At 40.4% G+C, this 17703-nt stretch overlaps 1 protein-coding gene across 1 annotated transcript in view; it reads left to right on the top strand.

Moving 5' to 3' along the window:
• The first annotated feature begins 2744 nt into the window (after nucleotides 1-2744).
• The window catches only part of TXNRD3 (thioredoxin reductase 3), a 63848-nt gene continuing 48889 nt past the window's right edge, over nucleotides 2745-17703 (top strand). Inside the window, exons 1-3 of the mRNA XM_080820406.1 lie at nucleotides 2745-3173; nucleotides 15611-15671; nucleotides 16742-16851. Of these exons, the coding sequence (XP_080676532.1) occupies nucleotides 3015-3173; nucleotides 15611-15671; nucleotides 16742-16851 (330 nt within the window). The 5' untranslated portion in view covers nucleotides 2745-3014. The remainder of the gene's footprint in view (nucleotides 3174-15610; nucleotides 15672-16741; nucleotides 16852-17703) is intronic.

Here is a 17703-nt window from a genome sequence, read left to right as displayed (position 1 = left end):
AAAACTACTCTTCAGTTCACCAAATTCAGCTTACGTATATTCCTCTTTTTACAATGACTTCCCCATTTGTGCCCCTTCTTTTTGACATCGCTCCCTGAAAAGTTCTAATATGAAGACAGACACTGCCATCCATTTCCTTATTCCCTAACACAGAACACAGCCTTATATGTTCAGTAGATTCTTGTGGAGTAAAGGCATGAAATAGCTACACAGCTCCTGGGCAGGAGGAGTGGCAATTTCTGAAAGGCATCGTCTATGCCCTACCTCCCTGATTTGAGGTTCTCTGGATGACTAGGGTAGGAAGGAGAAGGATTTGAGGCCCAACCTGTTACATGGGGACAAGTGGGGATGCAAATTACGGTAATATATGCACTGGCAATTTGTGACATGCTTGATTCACTCATTCATTCATGTGTGCCTACTACAAGCAAAGCACAGAGATGGACTCTGGGAATGGAGCCATGAGCTAGAGTGCTGAGGTCCTTCCCTCTGGAGCTTACATTTTGGTGGTGCTGACAGGCGAGGGGACACAGGCAAAAAATGAGTATGGTTTACTGGTTGTAACTATAAAAGATAATCACAAATAGCAATAAATGTGTCACGAAAGAACCAGAATGCGTAAGGTGTGATGGAGACAGAGGGCTACTGCACTTTCGATAGACAGCAAAAGTTCTGTGTGAAGGCACCATTTAAGCCAAGAATCTGTTGACAAGAAGGAGCTAGCCTGGCTGAGAGGAGAGAACATTCTAGGTTAAGGTAGCAGAAAATGCAAAGACCCTAAGGCAGGAATGCATTTGACATATTCAAGGTATAGGGAGAAAGCCAGTGTGGCTGAAGCACAGTGAACCTGAGACAGAGCCTGGAGATGACATCTGACCAGGTCAGCCTGCTGGGTTTGGAATTGAGCCTTTCTCTTTATTGGGGTTTCATTCATTCATTGCAGTGCAAGGGGCTATAGGCCATGGTGGCCAAGTCAGCCCTGAGATCCCCCACCTACCCCAAAGATAAATACAGGATTCCTGTTCTGGTATAGAGGTGCCTCCAGAATTCTGTGTAGTAGGGACTGTGGGGCACCAAACTACGAAACTTGCCTTAAAACTATGTTGTAGGGCGTCTGGATGGCTCAATTAATTGATTGAGCATCCAACTCTTGATTTCGGCTGAGGTCATGATCTCAGGGTTGTGAGGTGGAGCCTTTGCGGGACTCTGCTCTCTGTGCAGAGTCTGCCTGAGATTCCTTCTCTCCCTCTCCCTCTGCCTCACCCCTACCCCCCAGCTCATGCTCTCTCTCTCTCTAAATAAATAAATATCTTAAAAAAAAAACTGTGTTGCAATAGGAAATGTAGTATTTTTATTTAGTTGTGGGACATAAACTTAAAAAATCTTGGCCAACAGACACATGAAAAGATGCTCATCATCACTTATCATCAGGGAAATATAGATCAAAACCACAATGAGCTATCACCTCGCACCTGTCAGAATGGCTAAAATCAACAACAGAAGAAACAACAGGTGTTGGTGAGGATGTGGAGAAAAAGCAACCCTTGTGAACTGTGGGTTGAATGGGGAACCAGTATGGAGGTTCCTCAAAAAGTTAAAAATAGAACTACCTTATCATCCAGCAATCACACTACTGGGTATTTGCCCAAAGAATATGAAAACACTAATTTAAAGGGATACATGCACCCCTATGTTTATAGCAGCATTATTTACAACAGCCAAGATATAGAAGCTGCCCAAGTGTCCATCAGTTGATGAATGGATAAAGAAGATGTGAGATATATATAACACATGTAATGGAATATATATATGCACGTATACAATGGAATATTATTCAGCCATAAAAAGTATGAAATCTTGCCGTTTGCAGCAACATGGGTGGGACTAGAGGATATGCTAAGAGAAATAAACCAGAGAAAGACAAATATCATATGATTTCACTCGTATGTGGAATTTAAGAAACAAATGAACAAGGAAAAAAAAGAGACAAATGAAGAAACAGACTCCTAACTACAGAGAACAAACTGAGGTCTCCCAGACTGGAGGTTGGGGGTGGGGGGGTAAAACAGGTGATGAGTACCTGCGGATATATGGAAGTGTTGAATATTGTACACCTGGAACTAATGTAACACTGTATGCTGACTAACTGGAATTAAAATGGAATCTTAAAGTAAAAAAAATAAATAACCATCTTTCCTAAAGATGACTTTTATTTATTCACTCTTTTCATAAGATTGAGACATCTCTCCTCATTGAGGTATGTCTGCTTTTAAGATGGTTTCAGGGGGCTAGTGGAGATTACGAGGCATGGAAAGTACTTCACAGAGGGCAACCAGGGCCACGTTACGGAGACTGGGCAATCGGAGGATGTGCACACAAAACGGATAGAGGCTGCAGGTCCACTTCCAACTCTTTGTGAAGGACTGACTACTCCCCATAACCTCTGCGGGCCAGGAAAGACCTAATTTGCATGCGGGGGGCGGGGCGGCGCCGGGGGCGGGGCGGCGCCGGGGGCGGGGCGGCGCCGGGGGCGGGGCGGCGCCGGGGGCGGGGCGGCGCCGGGGGCGGGGCGGCGCCGGGGGCGGGGCGGTGCCGGGGGCGGGGCGGCGCCGGGGGCGGGGCGGCGCCGGGGGCGGGGCGGCGCCGGGGGCGGGGCGGCGCCGGGGGCGGGGCGGCGCCGGGGGCGGGGCGGCGCCGGGGGCGGGGCGGCGCCGGGGGCGGGGCGGCGCCGGGGGCGGGGCGGCGCCGGGGGCGGGGCGGCGCGAGCTGCGGCCTGGCTGGCTTAGTGGCAGGTGCCGGGCCTGGGTGGTGGTCGGGGTTTCCCCTTCTCAGGCCCACTCCCGGCGCCGCCGCCCGCCTTTCGGTCCTTGAACTGGCCCGGCAAAACCGGGAGCGACACCGCCGCCCTGGCGCAGCCACCGCCACCACCGCCGCCGCGGGCGCCGACGTCGCCGGGGTCGGTGAAGGTGGGCGCGGTCCCCAACCGCCGCCTGGGCAGCGTCCGCGGCGTGCCCATGTCTTCGCCGCCAGGGCGCCGGGCCCGCCTGTCGTCCCCTGGGACCGGCCGGTCGTCCTCCGAGGCCCGCGAGGAGCTGCGGCGCCGCCTCTTGGGCCTCATCGAGGGCAACCGAGTGATGATCTTCAGCAAGAGCTACTGCCCGCACAGCGCGCGGGTAGGCGGGGCGGGGGCGGGGCGAGGGCGGGGCCGGCCGGGAAGGGGTCGCGGCGAACTGGTGGCAGGGGCTGTGGGGGCTTGGGTGAAGAGGGGTCTAACAGAGTTCTGGGGGCTTATCTGTCCCGCGACCCTGGAGCCCGAGTGCCGCCAGTTCAGCCCTCGGACGCGAACCCGGAGGCCGCTTGAGAGCTCGGCGGCCAGGACTCGGGACTCGGGACTCGGGACCTGGGCGCGGGGGTGGTGGTGACACGGAACGAGCACCGGGCCCCGTGGCGTGCCCCCTTTGGCACCCTTGGTGGGGATGCCACGTTGCCCACCTGCTAGGCTCAGCATACTTATTCTGGGGCCTCGGCCCGGGGCTTTAACGTACGGTCCTGTCCTTTCTGGCTGTTAGCCAGACGTTGGCTTCTTTATCAAGAGTTTATTTGGAGAGATAAAAGGGATTTCCAAGAGTTTTTGCAGGGCGAAAGAGTGGTGTGAGGAGAGGCCACCACTTGGGAGTAGACAAAAGCTGGATTCAGAGCCCACTTCCTAACCACGTGACCTTGACCAGGTTACAGAACCCCACGTTCATCCTTTAAAATGAACATAATGAAGGGCGAGAGCATGGTACCTGGTGACGGGTAATTTCAGCTGTCTTGCACACTACCTTAACTTTGGGGGGACTAGCTGGAAATACAGCATTATTTTGGTGGTCACATTTGTTCTTTGTGGAAAAAATAACCCACTTAGAAACGAACCTTTGGAAGATAGACCCATCTGTATGATAGGGACTTTCAATATTTTGAACTGTACATTATCAAAAACTTGAAATAACAATAAATGGAATATGCAAAACCCATAAACTATTAGGTTAAGTTTGTCAGATTATAGGCCATGTTTTTCAGATTTATTTTCAAGTTTACATTGCCTTGTATATTGTTTCAGAAAACATGTATATTATGCATATACATCTTAAAAAATAATAAAACACTAATATTTTGGAAACCTTGGATATCTCTGCCTGATTACTGCTAACCTTAAAAAGTGAAATTGCTAGTTATCTCACCAGCAGAAATGGGTTTATTCAGGAATAGCAGAGAATTACAATCCAGGACAAGCAAGCTACCATGAAACCATAGGCAAGTCCACTGAACAGAGGGGAGGGATGCTCTTTTATAGAGGAAGAGGGGTAGGTGGTGCTGGGAGGGCTTTATAAACAAAAAGTCCATTGGAGTAAACTGGGAGTTCCAAGCATAACGCTTTTCCCTCGCTGTGTTGTGACAGTCTCTCATTGGCTGGCCTTTTCCCTGGTTAGAAGAAAGCTATTCTTTCTGCTGGGGTAGTAAAGTAGTATCTGGGCAGGGTACTTCTCTTCCTTGTTGTGTTTGCAGTTGGTGAGACTGGTACAGCAGGAGAGCTATCCCTGCTAAATCTCTCAGCTACATTTAGTGAGGTTTCCCTTTATTAATATTCATGTTACTTACTCCTCCCTCCCCCCCAGGGTTAACCGCTATCCAAAATTCCTTGCCTTTCTTTACAGTTTTGCCAAATACATGTATATCCTTAAATGAGATTTTGTTCCTTATGGCTTGTTTTGGTACTTTATCATTCATAGGTATTTTTCCTCAACAGTTGTGTTTTCAAGATTCATGCATGTTAGTATCTGTAGCTGTGGTTTGTTAATTTTCATATCTGTAATCCCTAGGATGAATCATACCATGGTTTATTGATTGTGCTGTGTCTAGTGTTTTGTTCTTGCGTGCCTTTTCTTGCACATATCTTCTAGTGCATGTGTGTAACACTTACCTTAGAGTAGATATCTTGAAGCTGAAATGATTTCTACCTTACCTCAGTGATGCCAAGATATTTTTCCAAGTGATTATACCAATTGGCTCCCCCACTGGCAGTGTATAACAGGTCCCCTTGCTCTACTTGCTTGCCAATAATTGATAAATTTAATTATTGCCATTCTGGCAGTTATGAAATGGTAGTTTAATTTTGCATTTCCCTGAAGAAGCCGAACATCTTTCTCTGTGTTTATGGGTCATTTGGGTTTCCTCTTCTATGAAATGTTCACAGCTTTTGCTTATTTCTCTATTATGGTTTTATTTTTGTACTGTTTTGTATGTGTTCTTTGTATATTTTGGATACTAATCCTTTGGATATATATGTTGGAGATGTGCCAGATTTGACTTTTCTTTTCACTCTGATTATGGGATCTTTTAGCTAACTGAAATTTGCCAAGTTTAATGTAGTTGTGGTTGAATCTGTCACTTTTTTTTCCTTTGATGGTTCGTGCTTATGTCACATTTAAGAAACCTGTTTCTACTCTGATGTCATAAAGATACTCTCCTATTTTAGGTCCTGTAAGTTTTAGAGTGTGCTTTTCACACTCATCTTCTTTATTCCACCTGTACTTGATGCTGAGCAGGGATCTAGTTTGGTTTTTTCTTTATAACTTATCAGTTATACCTGCTTCATTTATTAGAGAATCCATCCTTTCTGTGCTACTTTGAATGCTCACCCATCGTTCATCTGGTTCTTGTATATACATTGGTCTGTTTCTAAGCACTGCCTTCTTTTGTTTTGTTTTGTTTTAAGATTTTATTTATTTATATGACACAGAGAGAGAGAGAGAGAGAGATCACAAGTAGGCAGAGAGGCAGGCAGAGAGAGGGGGAAGCAGGCTCCCTGCTGAGCAGGGAGCTTAATGTGGGGCTTGATCCCAGGACCCTGAGACCATGACCTGAGCTGAAGGCAGAGACTTAACCCACTGAGCCACCCAGGCACCCCTGTTTAGTTTTGTTTTTAAGTTGTCCTTTGGAGCTTAAAAAAAGGGCCAAGAGATCAGAACTGTGCCTGTCTATTGCTATATCACTGGGGACTAGAACAGTGTCAGGCATTTAATGTGTGTTGAATTAATAAATGGTCTTAGGTCAAACCTTTGCTGATGCAGAAAATCTTAGGACAATTGATTCTCCACCCTGTGCTTGTCAACACTTCAATAATGTGGCGATTAGTTTCAGTCCCATTATGTAATTGGACAGCTCTGATTGTAAGAATCTCTTTAAAATTGAGGCAAAATTTGTCTCCCTGAAACATATACTCAGTTTTGGAGTTGAATGTGGCTCCAGTGCATAGAATTAAGAATCTGTTTCCACTTGGATGGCAGATCTTTTAGAATTTTCCCTGAGTGTTTTTCTTGTCTGGCTAAGAAGCCCACTTTCTTTATGTACTCATATCATTTATCTTTACACATGACACTTCACTCATTTGATTGTGTAATAGCTTGACTGTGAACCTTTGAAATGTATCACCCCAGACTGGACGCCATATCCCACATCTGTCCTTACCTGCACAGAGTCCAACAGAGAGGCTTGTTCCTTGATTGGGCCACTAGTATCACTCAGCAAGCATTATGGGGGCCCAGTGTTTGGGACAGGAAAGAATAAACTGTGGTCTTTCTTTCCAAGAACTCATAGTCCAGTGAGCAGTAATCAAGTAGCTGTCCTGTCCTGTAGGAGGTACCTGTGAAAAAAACAAGGGCTGCGGGAATGAGAGACAAAGACAATTGATTCTATGGGGATCAGAAAATCTTCAGGGTATCTATTTAAGCTGTTCCTTGAGGGATACTTTGGATATCTGTAGGTAAGAAAGAGCATCTAGCTAAGGAATTAGTATAAGCCGAACTAGGAGATGATAAAATGAAAACAGTGTGGCTGGACGGAGGGGATATGATAGAAATCAAGAGCATTAATTGAAAAATGGCTGGAAATTTACTTTTAAAGTGATATTGATGAGACCTTAAAGTGCTCCCTGGTAAGTATGGACTTAATGATGTAGGCAGAGCCATCTCAGACTTTTGAGAAGAGGAATGAAAATCTGTGATTTGAAATCTGTCAGTGGTGTGAAAATTAGACTAAGTGTGGAAGCTGCTAAACTAATCAGGAGGCTACTGTTCAAGTCAGATACAAGATAATGGCCCAAACTACAGTGGAGAAAATGCCCTGATATTTTAAACCTCTTCCCCACATTAACTTTGAGCCATGTTTCCCCAGCCCTGAATTCATATGTTTCTGTGTTAAGATTTTACACATCTGTTTTTAGCTTTTTTGGGGGGTAGTAAGATATATATAACATCAACTTGACTATTTTAACCATTGTTGTGAAACCATTCCTGCCATCTATCTTTCATCTTCCCCAACTGAGTTCTTCTTTCCCCCTCCCATCAAACTTTGGAAACCACATTCTGCTTTCTGTCTCTATGAATTTGACTAATCTCATTGCCTCATATAAATGGAATCGTGTGACTCGCTTATTTCACTGAGCACAATGTCCTCAGAGTACATCCATGTTGTTGCCTGTGTCGGAATTTCTTTGCTAAATAATATTCCATTGTGTGTGTGTGTGTATTTACCACATGCTGTTTGTCAGTTCATTCATTGATGGATACTTGGGTCCCTTCCACCTTTTGGCCATTGTGAATGTTGCTGCTGTGAACATGGGTGTACAAATATGTCTTTGAGTCCCTCCTTTGAATTCCTTTGGGTATATATCCAGAGGTGGGAATTGCTAGATCACATATAAGGTAGGTCTATTTTTTATTTTTTGAGGAACCACCATACTGTTTTCCATAGTGGTCACACCATGTCATTTTTCCAAAAACAGTGCACAAAGTTTCCAATTTCTCCAGATCCTTACCAACACTTGTTATTTTCTGTTTTTTGTTTTGATAGTAGTTATCCTAATGGGCATGAAGTGGTATCTCATTATGGTTTTGATTTGCATTTCCTTGATGGCTAGTGATGTTGAGTATCTTTTCATGTCCTCATTAGGCATTTGTTAATGGCTAATATCTGTGTGCATTTGTAAATTTGTTTTTGGAGTTTTGATAGAGATTACAATAAATCTGTAGATCACTTTGGGTAGTATTACCAATATGAAGTCTTCTAGTCCATGAACATGGGCTTTCATTCCATTTATTTGTGTCTTTAATTTTTTCAGTAACATGTAGTTTTCAGTGTACATGTCTTTGCCTCCTTCCTAAATTTATTCCTAAGTATGCTGCTTTATGCTATTGAAAGTAGAATTTTTTCATTTCTCTTTTAGTTGTTCATTGTTAATATATAGAAAAGCAACTGATTTTTTGGTGTTGATTTTGTATCCTACAACTTTGCTGAATTTATGAACAGGTTTTTTTTTTGGTACAATCATTAGAGTTTTATACATATCAGATGTAGTCAGTGAACAGAGAAAGTTTTACTTCTTTTCCAATTTTGATGCCTTTTATTTCTTTTTCTTGTCTTATTTCTCTGACTAGGATTTCCAGTACTGTGTTGAATAGAAATGGCGAAAGTGGGCATCCTTGTTTTGTTCCTAGTCTTATACGAAATGCTTTCAGCCTTTCACCATCAATTATGATATTATCTGTGGGCTTTTCATATATGGTCTTCTGTATGTTGAGTAGTTTCCTTTTATTCTTAGTTTTTTGAGTGTTTTTATTATGAAAAAAATGTTGAATTTTCTTAAATGCTTTATCTCCATTCATTGAGATGATTTTGTTTTTTTTTCCTTCATTCTTTTAATGTCATATATTACATTGATCTGTGTTTATATGTTGAACCATCCTTACATTTTAGAAATAAATCCCATTGGTCATGTTGTCTAGTCTTTTAAATATGCTGTTGAATTTGTATTGCTAGTATTTTGTTGAGGATTTTTGTGTTAATATTCATCAGGGTCTGTGGTTGTTCTGTAGTTTTCTTATAGATTCTTTGTCTGTCTTTGGCATTAGGATAATGGTAACCTTACAGGGTGAGTTTAGAAGTGTACCCTTTTCAATTTTTCGGAAGAGTTTGAGGAGGATTGGTGTTTATTCTTTATATGTTTGGTAGAATTTACCAGTGAATCCATCTAGTTCTGGGCTTTTATTTGTTGGGAGGCTTTTGATTACAGATTCAGTCTCCTTACTAGTTACAGGTCTATTCACATTTACTATTCATTTACTCATGATTCAAGTCTTAGTACATTGTGGTGTTTCTAGGAATTTATAAATTTCATCTAGATGATCTAATTTGTTAGTGTACAGTTGTTCATAGTACTCTCACAATCCTTTTCTTTCTGTAAAAACATTAATAATGGTCCCTCTTTAAATTCTGATGTTAGCTCTTTGAATCTTCTTTGTTTTTTCCTAGTATAGCTAAAGTTATGTCAATTTTGTGTATCTTTTCAAAGAAGTAACTCTTAGTGTTTTGTTTTTTTCTCTATTGTTTTCTATACCCTGTTTTATCTCTGCTGTAATGTTTTTGTCATTTGCTCCCCTTTGCTAGCTTTGAGTTTAGTTATATGCTCTTTCTAGTTCCTTAAGGTGTAAAATTAGGCTATTGATTTAAGATCTTTTCTCTTTTTAAATAGAAGCATTAATAGCTATATATTGTTCCTTAATTGCTACTTTCACTGCAGTCCACAAATTTTGGTATGTTTGGTTAGTATGATTTATTTTCCTTTGTCAAGATATTCTCTAATTTCCCTTGTGACTTCTTTATTGACCAATTGTTTAAGAGTGTGTTGTTTAATTTGCACATATTTGTGGATTTCCTAGTTTTCTTTCTGCTGTTGATTTTTAGTTTCATTCTACTGTGATCGAAAAAGATACTTTGTATGATTTCATTTTTTAAATTAAGACTTGTTTAGTCTGTTGTGAGAGTGTTCCATGTGTACTTGATATTTGTATTTTGCTTACCTTGGATAGAGTGTTTTGTAATCTGTGTATGAAGTCCATTTGGTCTGCAGTGTTCTTTTAGTCCTTTGGTTCCTTATCGATCTTTTGTCTGGTTGTTCTATTCAGTTTTGAAAGTGAAATATTGAAGTCTCTTATAATTGTAATTTGTCCATTTCTGTCTTCAGCTTGTTTAGTGTTTGCATTGTATATTTGAAGCTTTGATATTTGGCAGATATATTTTATAATTGTTATATCATCTTGGTGTATTAACTCCTTTATCATTATATACTAGCCTTTTTAGTCTCTTGTAACAGTTTTGATTTAAAGTTTGTCTTATATCAGTAGAGCCATCCCTTCTCTCTTTTGCTATATCCATGGAATATTTTTTCTGTCCTTTCACTTTCAATTAATGTGTATCCTTAGCTCTAAAATGAGTCTCTTCTAAACAGCATGATCCTGTCCTTTTATGCATTCTACCAGTCTATGTCTTTTGATTGGAGAGCTTAATCCACTTATACTTAAAGTAATTATTGTTAGGGAAGGACTTTTTTTTAAAGATTCTATTTATTTTTGCGAGAGAGAGAGAGAGAGTGAGCATGAGCGGGGTTGGGGGCAGAGGGAGAAGCAGACTCCCTGTTGAGCAGGGAACCCCATGTGGGATTTAGTCTCAGGACCCTGGGATCATGACCTGAGCCAAAGGCAGACCCTCAGCTGACTGAGCCAGCCAGGCACCTAAGGGAAGGACTTTTGCAATTTTGTTTTGTGGATACCATAGTTTTTTTGTCCATCATTTTCTTTCTTACAGTCTTCTTTTGTGTTTATTTTTTTAGTGATCCTTCCCCTGTCCTTTTGTATGTATTTACTAGATATTTTTGTGGTTACCATGAGGATTACATATAATATCCTGAAGGTATTATTTGTTTCAAATTTAACATTTTGAAACACTTGTTTCAAATTTAAAAATTTAGAATTAAATTAAAATTAAATACTTTAATTAATATTTAATAAATTTTACATGTAATATAATATGTATAAAACCCTAATGATTGTACCAAAAAAAAACTGGTCATAAATTCAGCAAAGTTGTAGGACACAAAATAAACACAATTTAAATAATTTAATTAATATTTAATTAAAGTTAAATAATTATATATAATATATATGTATAAACCCTAATGATTGTACCCCAAAAAAACTTCATAAATTCAGCAAAGTTGTAGGATACAAAATCAACACAATTTAAATAATTTAATTAACACTTAATATTTAATTAAAGTTAAATAATTAAAAATTAACAATTTTGGAACATTTGTTTTGAATTTAAACATTTAAAAATAACAAAATTTCGAAATTAAATTGTTTCAAAAAATAATTTAACTTCCATCACTTATAAAAACTCTGCTCCTTTATATCTCTGCTTTTTAGATTATCAGTCTCACAGATTATATCTTTATATGTTGTGCACCCATTTTCAAAGATTTGTAGTTATTTTTAGGCTATTGTTTTTTTTTAAATCTTATAAAAGTAAGAAAATAAATTATGAACTAAAATTATAATAATACTTCTTTGTATGTTTGTCCATATACTTACTCTTACTGAGGAACTTTGCATTTTCAAATTCAAAGGAATTCAAAGCCTGTATAGCATTTTTTCATTTCAACTTGAAGAAGTCCCAATAGCATTTCTTATAAGGCAGCTCTAGTATTTATACTCCCTCAACTTTTGTTTGTCTGGGAAAGTCTTAATTTCTCCCTCATATTTGAAGGACCGTTTTTTGTTTACTTGTTTTGTTTGTTTGTTTGTTTGTTTTTGCCAGATATAGAATTCCTGGTTGATAGTTTTTTCTTTTCTTTTTTTTTTTAATTTTATTTATTTATTTGACAGATAGAGATCACAAGTAGGTAGAGAGGCAGACAGAGAGAGAGGGGGAAGCAGGCTCCCTGCTGAGCAGAGAGCCCGATGTGGGGCTCAATCCCAGGACCCTGGGATCATGACCTGAGCTGAAGGCAGAGGCTTAACCCACCGAGCCACCCAGGTGCCCCAGTTTTTTTCTTTTTTAAAAATTTTGTATATTTGAGAGAGAGGGGAGTGAGCACACAAGCAGGGGGAGTGTGCAGAGGGAGAGGGAAAAGCAGGCCTGGGACCCAATCCCAGGACTCTGGGATCATGACCAGAGCTGAAGGCAGACCCTTAACCGACTGGGCCACCTTGGTGTCCTGATAGTTTTTTCCTTTTAACACTTTTTAAATATTTCATCCCTCTGCCTCTGGACTGCAAGATTTTGACTGAAAAATCCATGGATAATCTTAAACGGATTCCTTGTACTTGATAAGTTACTTTTTTCTTGCTGCTTTCAGTATTTTCTCCTTGTCTTTGTTTTTTAGCAGTTTGGTTACAATGTGTCTTGGTGTGAGTCTCTTTGGGTTTTTCCTTCTTGGCATTCTTTGAGCTTCTTATGTTTGTTTATCCACATCTTTCCTCAAATTGGGGAGTTTTTGGTCATGATTTCTTCAAATAAGCTTTATGATCCTTTCTTCTTGAACTCCCATATTGTATATCTTGTTCTACTTCATGATGTTCCTCAAAGCTGCTATTCTGTGTTCATTTTTCTTCATTCTTTTTTCTTTTTGTGCCTCAGACTCAATAATTTCAAATTCCCTGTCTTTAAATTCACTGGTTCCTTTTTCTGCTGGTGGAGTTTTCCATTCAACTGCTCTAGAGAATTTTTCAATTTAGTTATTGTATTTTTCAGTTTTAGAGTTCCTTTGTGGTTATTCCTGCTTTTTGGTTGACAATCTTATTTTGTTTCCTATGTCATTTTCCTGATTTCTGTTAGCTCTTTGTACTTTCCTCTTTGAGTGTATTTAAAATAGTTGTTTTGAGGTCTTTGTCTAGTAAATCGGAAGGCTGTATTTGTTCAGGATGTTTTGGAGATTTATTTTTTCCTGTGAAAAATATAATATGCATAAATGTTCTTCTCTTTGTATGTATATGATCTTTTGTTGAAAGTTCAGCATATACAACAGCTGCCTCTCATAGTCTTTGCAGATTGGCTTCCTGCTGGGGAAGAACTTCTCTAATCAGTGCAGCATGAAGGCTTAAGTTCTTCCTAGGCCTTTTCTGGGCATTTGTCATCCCTGGATTTGCATGTGCTTTTCACACATGGGCTCAGTTTTCCTGTATACAGGGCTGTTTTAAAGTGGGGTAAATTCCTTAAGAATCTCTCCTCTGCTTCTTCTTGGGACCTTAGCTGTTCTGTTGTATTCTTCTGCTTGTAGTTTCTTGCCCCCAGGGGTCTACATATTAGAAGCCCATTTTCAGTTTTCACGATCCATGCACTCTGCTTCTTGTGGCTTCCTTTAGCTTAGGACCCCAGCCACTTTTGACTATCTGTGTAGTCTGTGTTAGGCATCAGAGAGACAAATCCCTTAGGCAGCCCTGAGTTTAGAACATTGCGAATTTGGTCTCTGCATTTTCTGGAAGGCAACTGGGGCCCAGACTGCTACAAAGTCTTACTATACCTCGGAGCATCAAGGAATAGGTGAGGTAAGGGCCGTTAAGGATGCTACAGGATTTTCCACCAAGTTAAATGGGGGCATTTTCTTCATTGGGCATACACTTTATTGTTGTAGATCTTGGACCAGTTTCCAGAGCTTCGATTATGTTCTCTTACTTTGAGATTGTTGAGCTTCTCAGACATGTAGATTACTGCTTTTCATCAAATTTGGGATATTTTGGACATTTCTTTAAAAAATTTTCTTCTTTATTCTCCTTCCTTTTTCTCATATTCACACCTTATATGTTGGTGTGCTTAGTAGTATCTCATGCTTCTCTAAGACTCTCCATTTTTCCTCAGTCTTCTTTCTCTGTGGTGTGAGGTTGCACAGTCTGCATTGATCCCTCCTCAAGTGTGCTAATTCTTTCTTCTGCCAGTTTAAATCTACTGTTGAAGCACTGTAATGAACAATTCATTTTATTGTGCTTTCCAACTCTGTACTTTCCATTTGATTTTTAAAAGTAATTTCTATTACCTTTCTTCATCTCTCTAAGCATAATTTTATTTAACTCTTTGAACATATTTGTAATGGCTGCTTTGTGTATCAGGCTGTTTCTCTTGTTTGCTTTTCTTCCTGTCTATGGATCCACTTTCTGGTTTCTTTCAATGCTTCGTAGTGTTTTTGATTGGAACCTGGACATTTCAGGTGGGATCGCATAGCAGCTCCAGGTATTGACTCCTCCCTCTCTGGCTTGTTTTGTTTGCTTGTTTATTTCTCTATAGTAAGTTGGCGGGATTATCTTAGGGAAGTTTATTTTCACCAAAAGATGGGAGCCTTTGATGTCACTTTTCAGAGTGTGCCCTCGTAGATATGTGCACAGTCACCCTGGAATGACAGAGATTTTAGCAGGGCTCTAGTTGACTGTGTATTTCTTTTTTTTAAATTAAGTTTTCATTTTAACTCCAGTTAACGTACAGTGTTCTTAGTTTCAGGTATGAAGTATACTGATTCAACAGTTCGTACAGCATTCGGTGCTCATCCCAACGAGTGCCCTCCTTAGTCCCCATCACCTAGTTTGCGTTATGTTTTCTGTCTTGTCGGGATCATACATACCCAGATGTTAAGCCCCCCTAATTGCAGGCTGGTTGCTTTGTTGTTCTTGACAATGTCATGGGGTGTAAATTGTTCCACACTCTTGTCCAGTTAAATCTGGGCTCCATTCAGGGGCAGTTTCTGAGGCATGTTTGTGGCTTATTCTGACCCTAGAGGAACTGTTCTTAACGATCTCTGTCCCGGTTTCCTTTGGAAAATTGGCTGGCTTGCAGCTTAGCCTGTTACTCTAGTGAAACTACCAGCCTTCTCTTTGTTGCTTACCACCAAAATGTCCATTACCTTTAGATTTGCCCTTCCACACGGTCTGTTTCAAATAAGGTCATTTCTTTTGGATAGAGCTTTGGAGCTCTCTGATTTTATGGCTTTCCTCTTCCCCTGGGCAAGAATCAGTGACAACCCTACTTTATGAGCAGGGTTTTGGGTGGGGACTGTAACCTCTAGTCTTTTTGGCTTACCTCTTCCATCCTGAAACCTTGCTCTGTAATAGTCTCAGCCTGGGGTAGAGTCTTTGCTCTATGAGTGGGGGCCGTGCGGAGGAAGGGAGGAAAGGAGCCCCCGTGTTGTTAGCCACGCTCTCCAAGAATGTAGCCTTTGCCACTCAGAGCTGTGGGGAGATTAAGAAATGCTGGTGGCCTGCCCCTTCTGGTGACAGTGATTTTAAGGAGTAAGGAACCTCTTTTTCCTGTCCATACTCACTGAAAGCGGAGCTTCTATCAAACTGACCTAGGGCAGGGGAGGAGGAGCAGGAACAGACTCTTGTCTGTTCCTATTGTCATCTACCAGATCTCGACTAAATGTTTCATTTGTTGTGCACCCTTTGGACAATTCCCAGAGACTTTAAATGGTGGTGGTTGTTGTTTTTAAGTAATTTTCACCAGTTCTGGTGTTTTACCAGGGAGCCAATCTGCCAAGCTCCTAGTGTCTCCATCTTGAAAACATCTGGGCTTTATCTTGAGGGCTGAGGGCACTGAAAGTTGTTAAATAATGGTGAAAAGTGGACTTTAAAATACTACTTTGGCTGCAATTTAGAGAACTGGACATTTGCTTTGGACACCTTCATGCACATATTTCAAACTCTGTTGAATCTCTGGAGAGTAAAACTCAGGTAAATTTGTGTTCCAGGTTAAAGATCTGTTTTCTTCTTTGGGAGTTGAATGTAACATCTTGGAACTTGATCAAGTCGGTAAGTAGAATGGGTAGTGTATGCTTTGTAATAAATGTTTATAATAAATGTCAACAAGATTGACTACTTCCCATTTGCTTTGTTCAATTCAATTTTCTCTTGTCTCTTTGGGTTAGGTGAGCTGTTTTTGTCTACATTCAACCATGCAGAAAATGGAACTCTATTTGGCAAATAATTTGGTGCAGATTATTTATTTATTTATATACTTTTCATATTTGAGGGGTGGGAGCAGGAAGAAGATGTATAAAGTGCTAAGGTTGAAGTATTTCAGGCATTTCATATGCATCTGCTAACTTCCTGGTAAAATAGATTAAGCTGTAATAAATGAAAAGAAACTGCCTGTATTTCCTGATTGTATTACAGATGAGGGGAACACATTAATATTTCAGCTTTATATTTTTAATTCTTGTCATGCATGCATGCATGCATCTAATATTAACCAAGCATTTTACCCACACTTGGGATCTGCAAGGGTGGAAAACTGGGTGGTGAACAGGACAGAGTTTGAGCTCTGCCTTCATTAGACTTCACCAACTCCTTTTAGCCATGTCTCCTGAACAAGTGATGTGTTCCTGAATCTTTGAGACTCTTCTACAGTGTATACCGCAAAGGGCGTATGTAAGTAAATAGTTGTGGCCTTGTTTTATTTTCAAGGGTGGAGGAGACATTTTGGACCATGGATCATAAAGGTTTTTCACATGTAATTTTAGGAAGCATTTTCTGAGTTACGACAGTGGAATCAGGTTTTATCCTAATATTTGCTCTTTAAAGTGGATTTTTATTTATTTGTCCCAGCAAGGCCATTGAATAATAGTTCAAGATCTAATTTAGAAGGGTTCATTTTAAATGAATTTGTAGATTTGTTTTTATTCTTTAAGGTTTCCTTTGAAAACAGGCGTTTCCCCTTCTTGAGTCATCATTTCATGAAGTTATATAATATGTAAATATATAAGTACTGACATTTTATGGGTGTGTGCATGGGAGCGTCTGGTGTTGTAACACTTCTGTTCAACCCCCAAAAGTTTGGAACACTTTCAATGTTCTTATATATTGAAGTTTTTATTCTTCAGATGATGGGGCCAATGTCCAAGAAGTGCTTTCAGAGATCACTAATCAGAGAACCGTGCCCAATATTTTTGTGAATAAAGTGCACATGGGTGGATGCGATCGAACTTTCCAGGTAATAATGGTATTATATGTTTTTAATGCTATTTGTTCAAAGTTTGTTTTTAAATCTATCTAAAAGGGGAGAAAATGGCTTTTAAAAAGGAGTCTATTCATGGGGCACCTGGGTGACTCAGTCGGCTGGGCATCTGCCTTCAGCTCAGGTTGTGATCCCAGGCTTCTGAGATCGAGACCTGCATCAGGCTCCCTGCTCCATGGAGAGCCTGCTTCTTCCTCTCCCTCTACCTGCTGCTCCCCCTGCTTGTGCTCTCTCTTTCTCTCTCTCTTTCAAATAAATAAATAAATTTTTTTTAAAAAAAGGGAGTCTGTTCATTTGTCTTTTGGAAGTTGTGAAGTGGAAAAGCATAGAGGATGGTTATCAGATCATCTTGAAAGTCCTGGTAGATAAAATTGGTGTTCCTTCTTAAGTTAGGTCCTTGTTTTATAATGACTTCCTCTTATTAAAATTGTGTTCCCTTGTATTTTTTTATGCATGTATGTAAATAGTAGTAATCAGTGATAAATACTTATATTTGAGAATTTAACTTAAAATGACTTTCTTGGGAAACTAGATTGTGTGGATTTATGTTAATCTATGATCAGCATTGTTATCTATTAACAGCCTGCTTCATTAGTCCCAGAAGCTACACTCAGCTCACGTGGTGGTGTGTAGCATAATGAGAGGCCCCGAAACACCTTGGGAAATGCTGGTCCTGCCATTCCTAACCTGGGAAAGATGTCAGAGGATGGATCTGGAGATGCAGAGTTATCCATTCTATTTCATGCTGCGTGGAAGATGCTTAGGAGATGTATTTTCCTAAGGGCACCTAATAGGAGGCCAAAGGGGTCTTTTTTAGAATGTGCCAGA

The sequence above is a fragment of the Martes martes genome (assembly GCF_963455335.1).
Source record: "Martes martes genome assembly, chromosome: 1".
Classification (NCBI taxonomy): domain Eukaryota; kingdom Metazoa; phylum Chordata; class Mammalia; order Carnivora; family Mustelidae; genus Martes; species Martes martes.
This window is presented reverse-complemented; position numbering and strand designations above follow the sequence as displayed.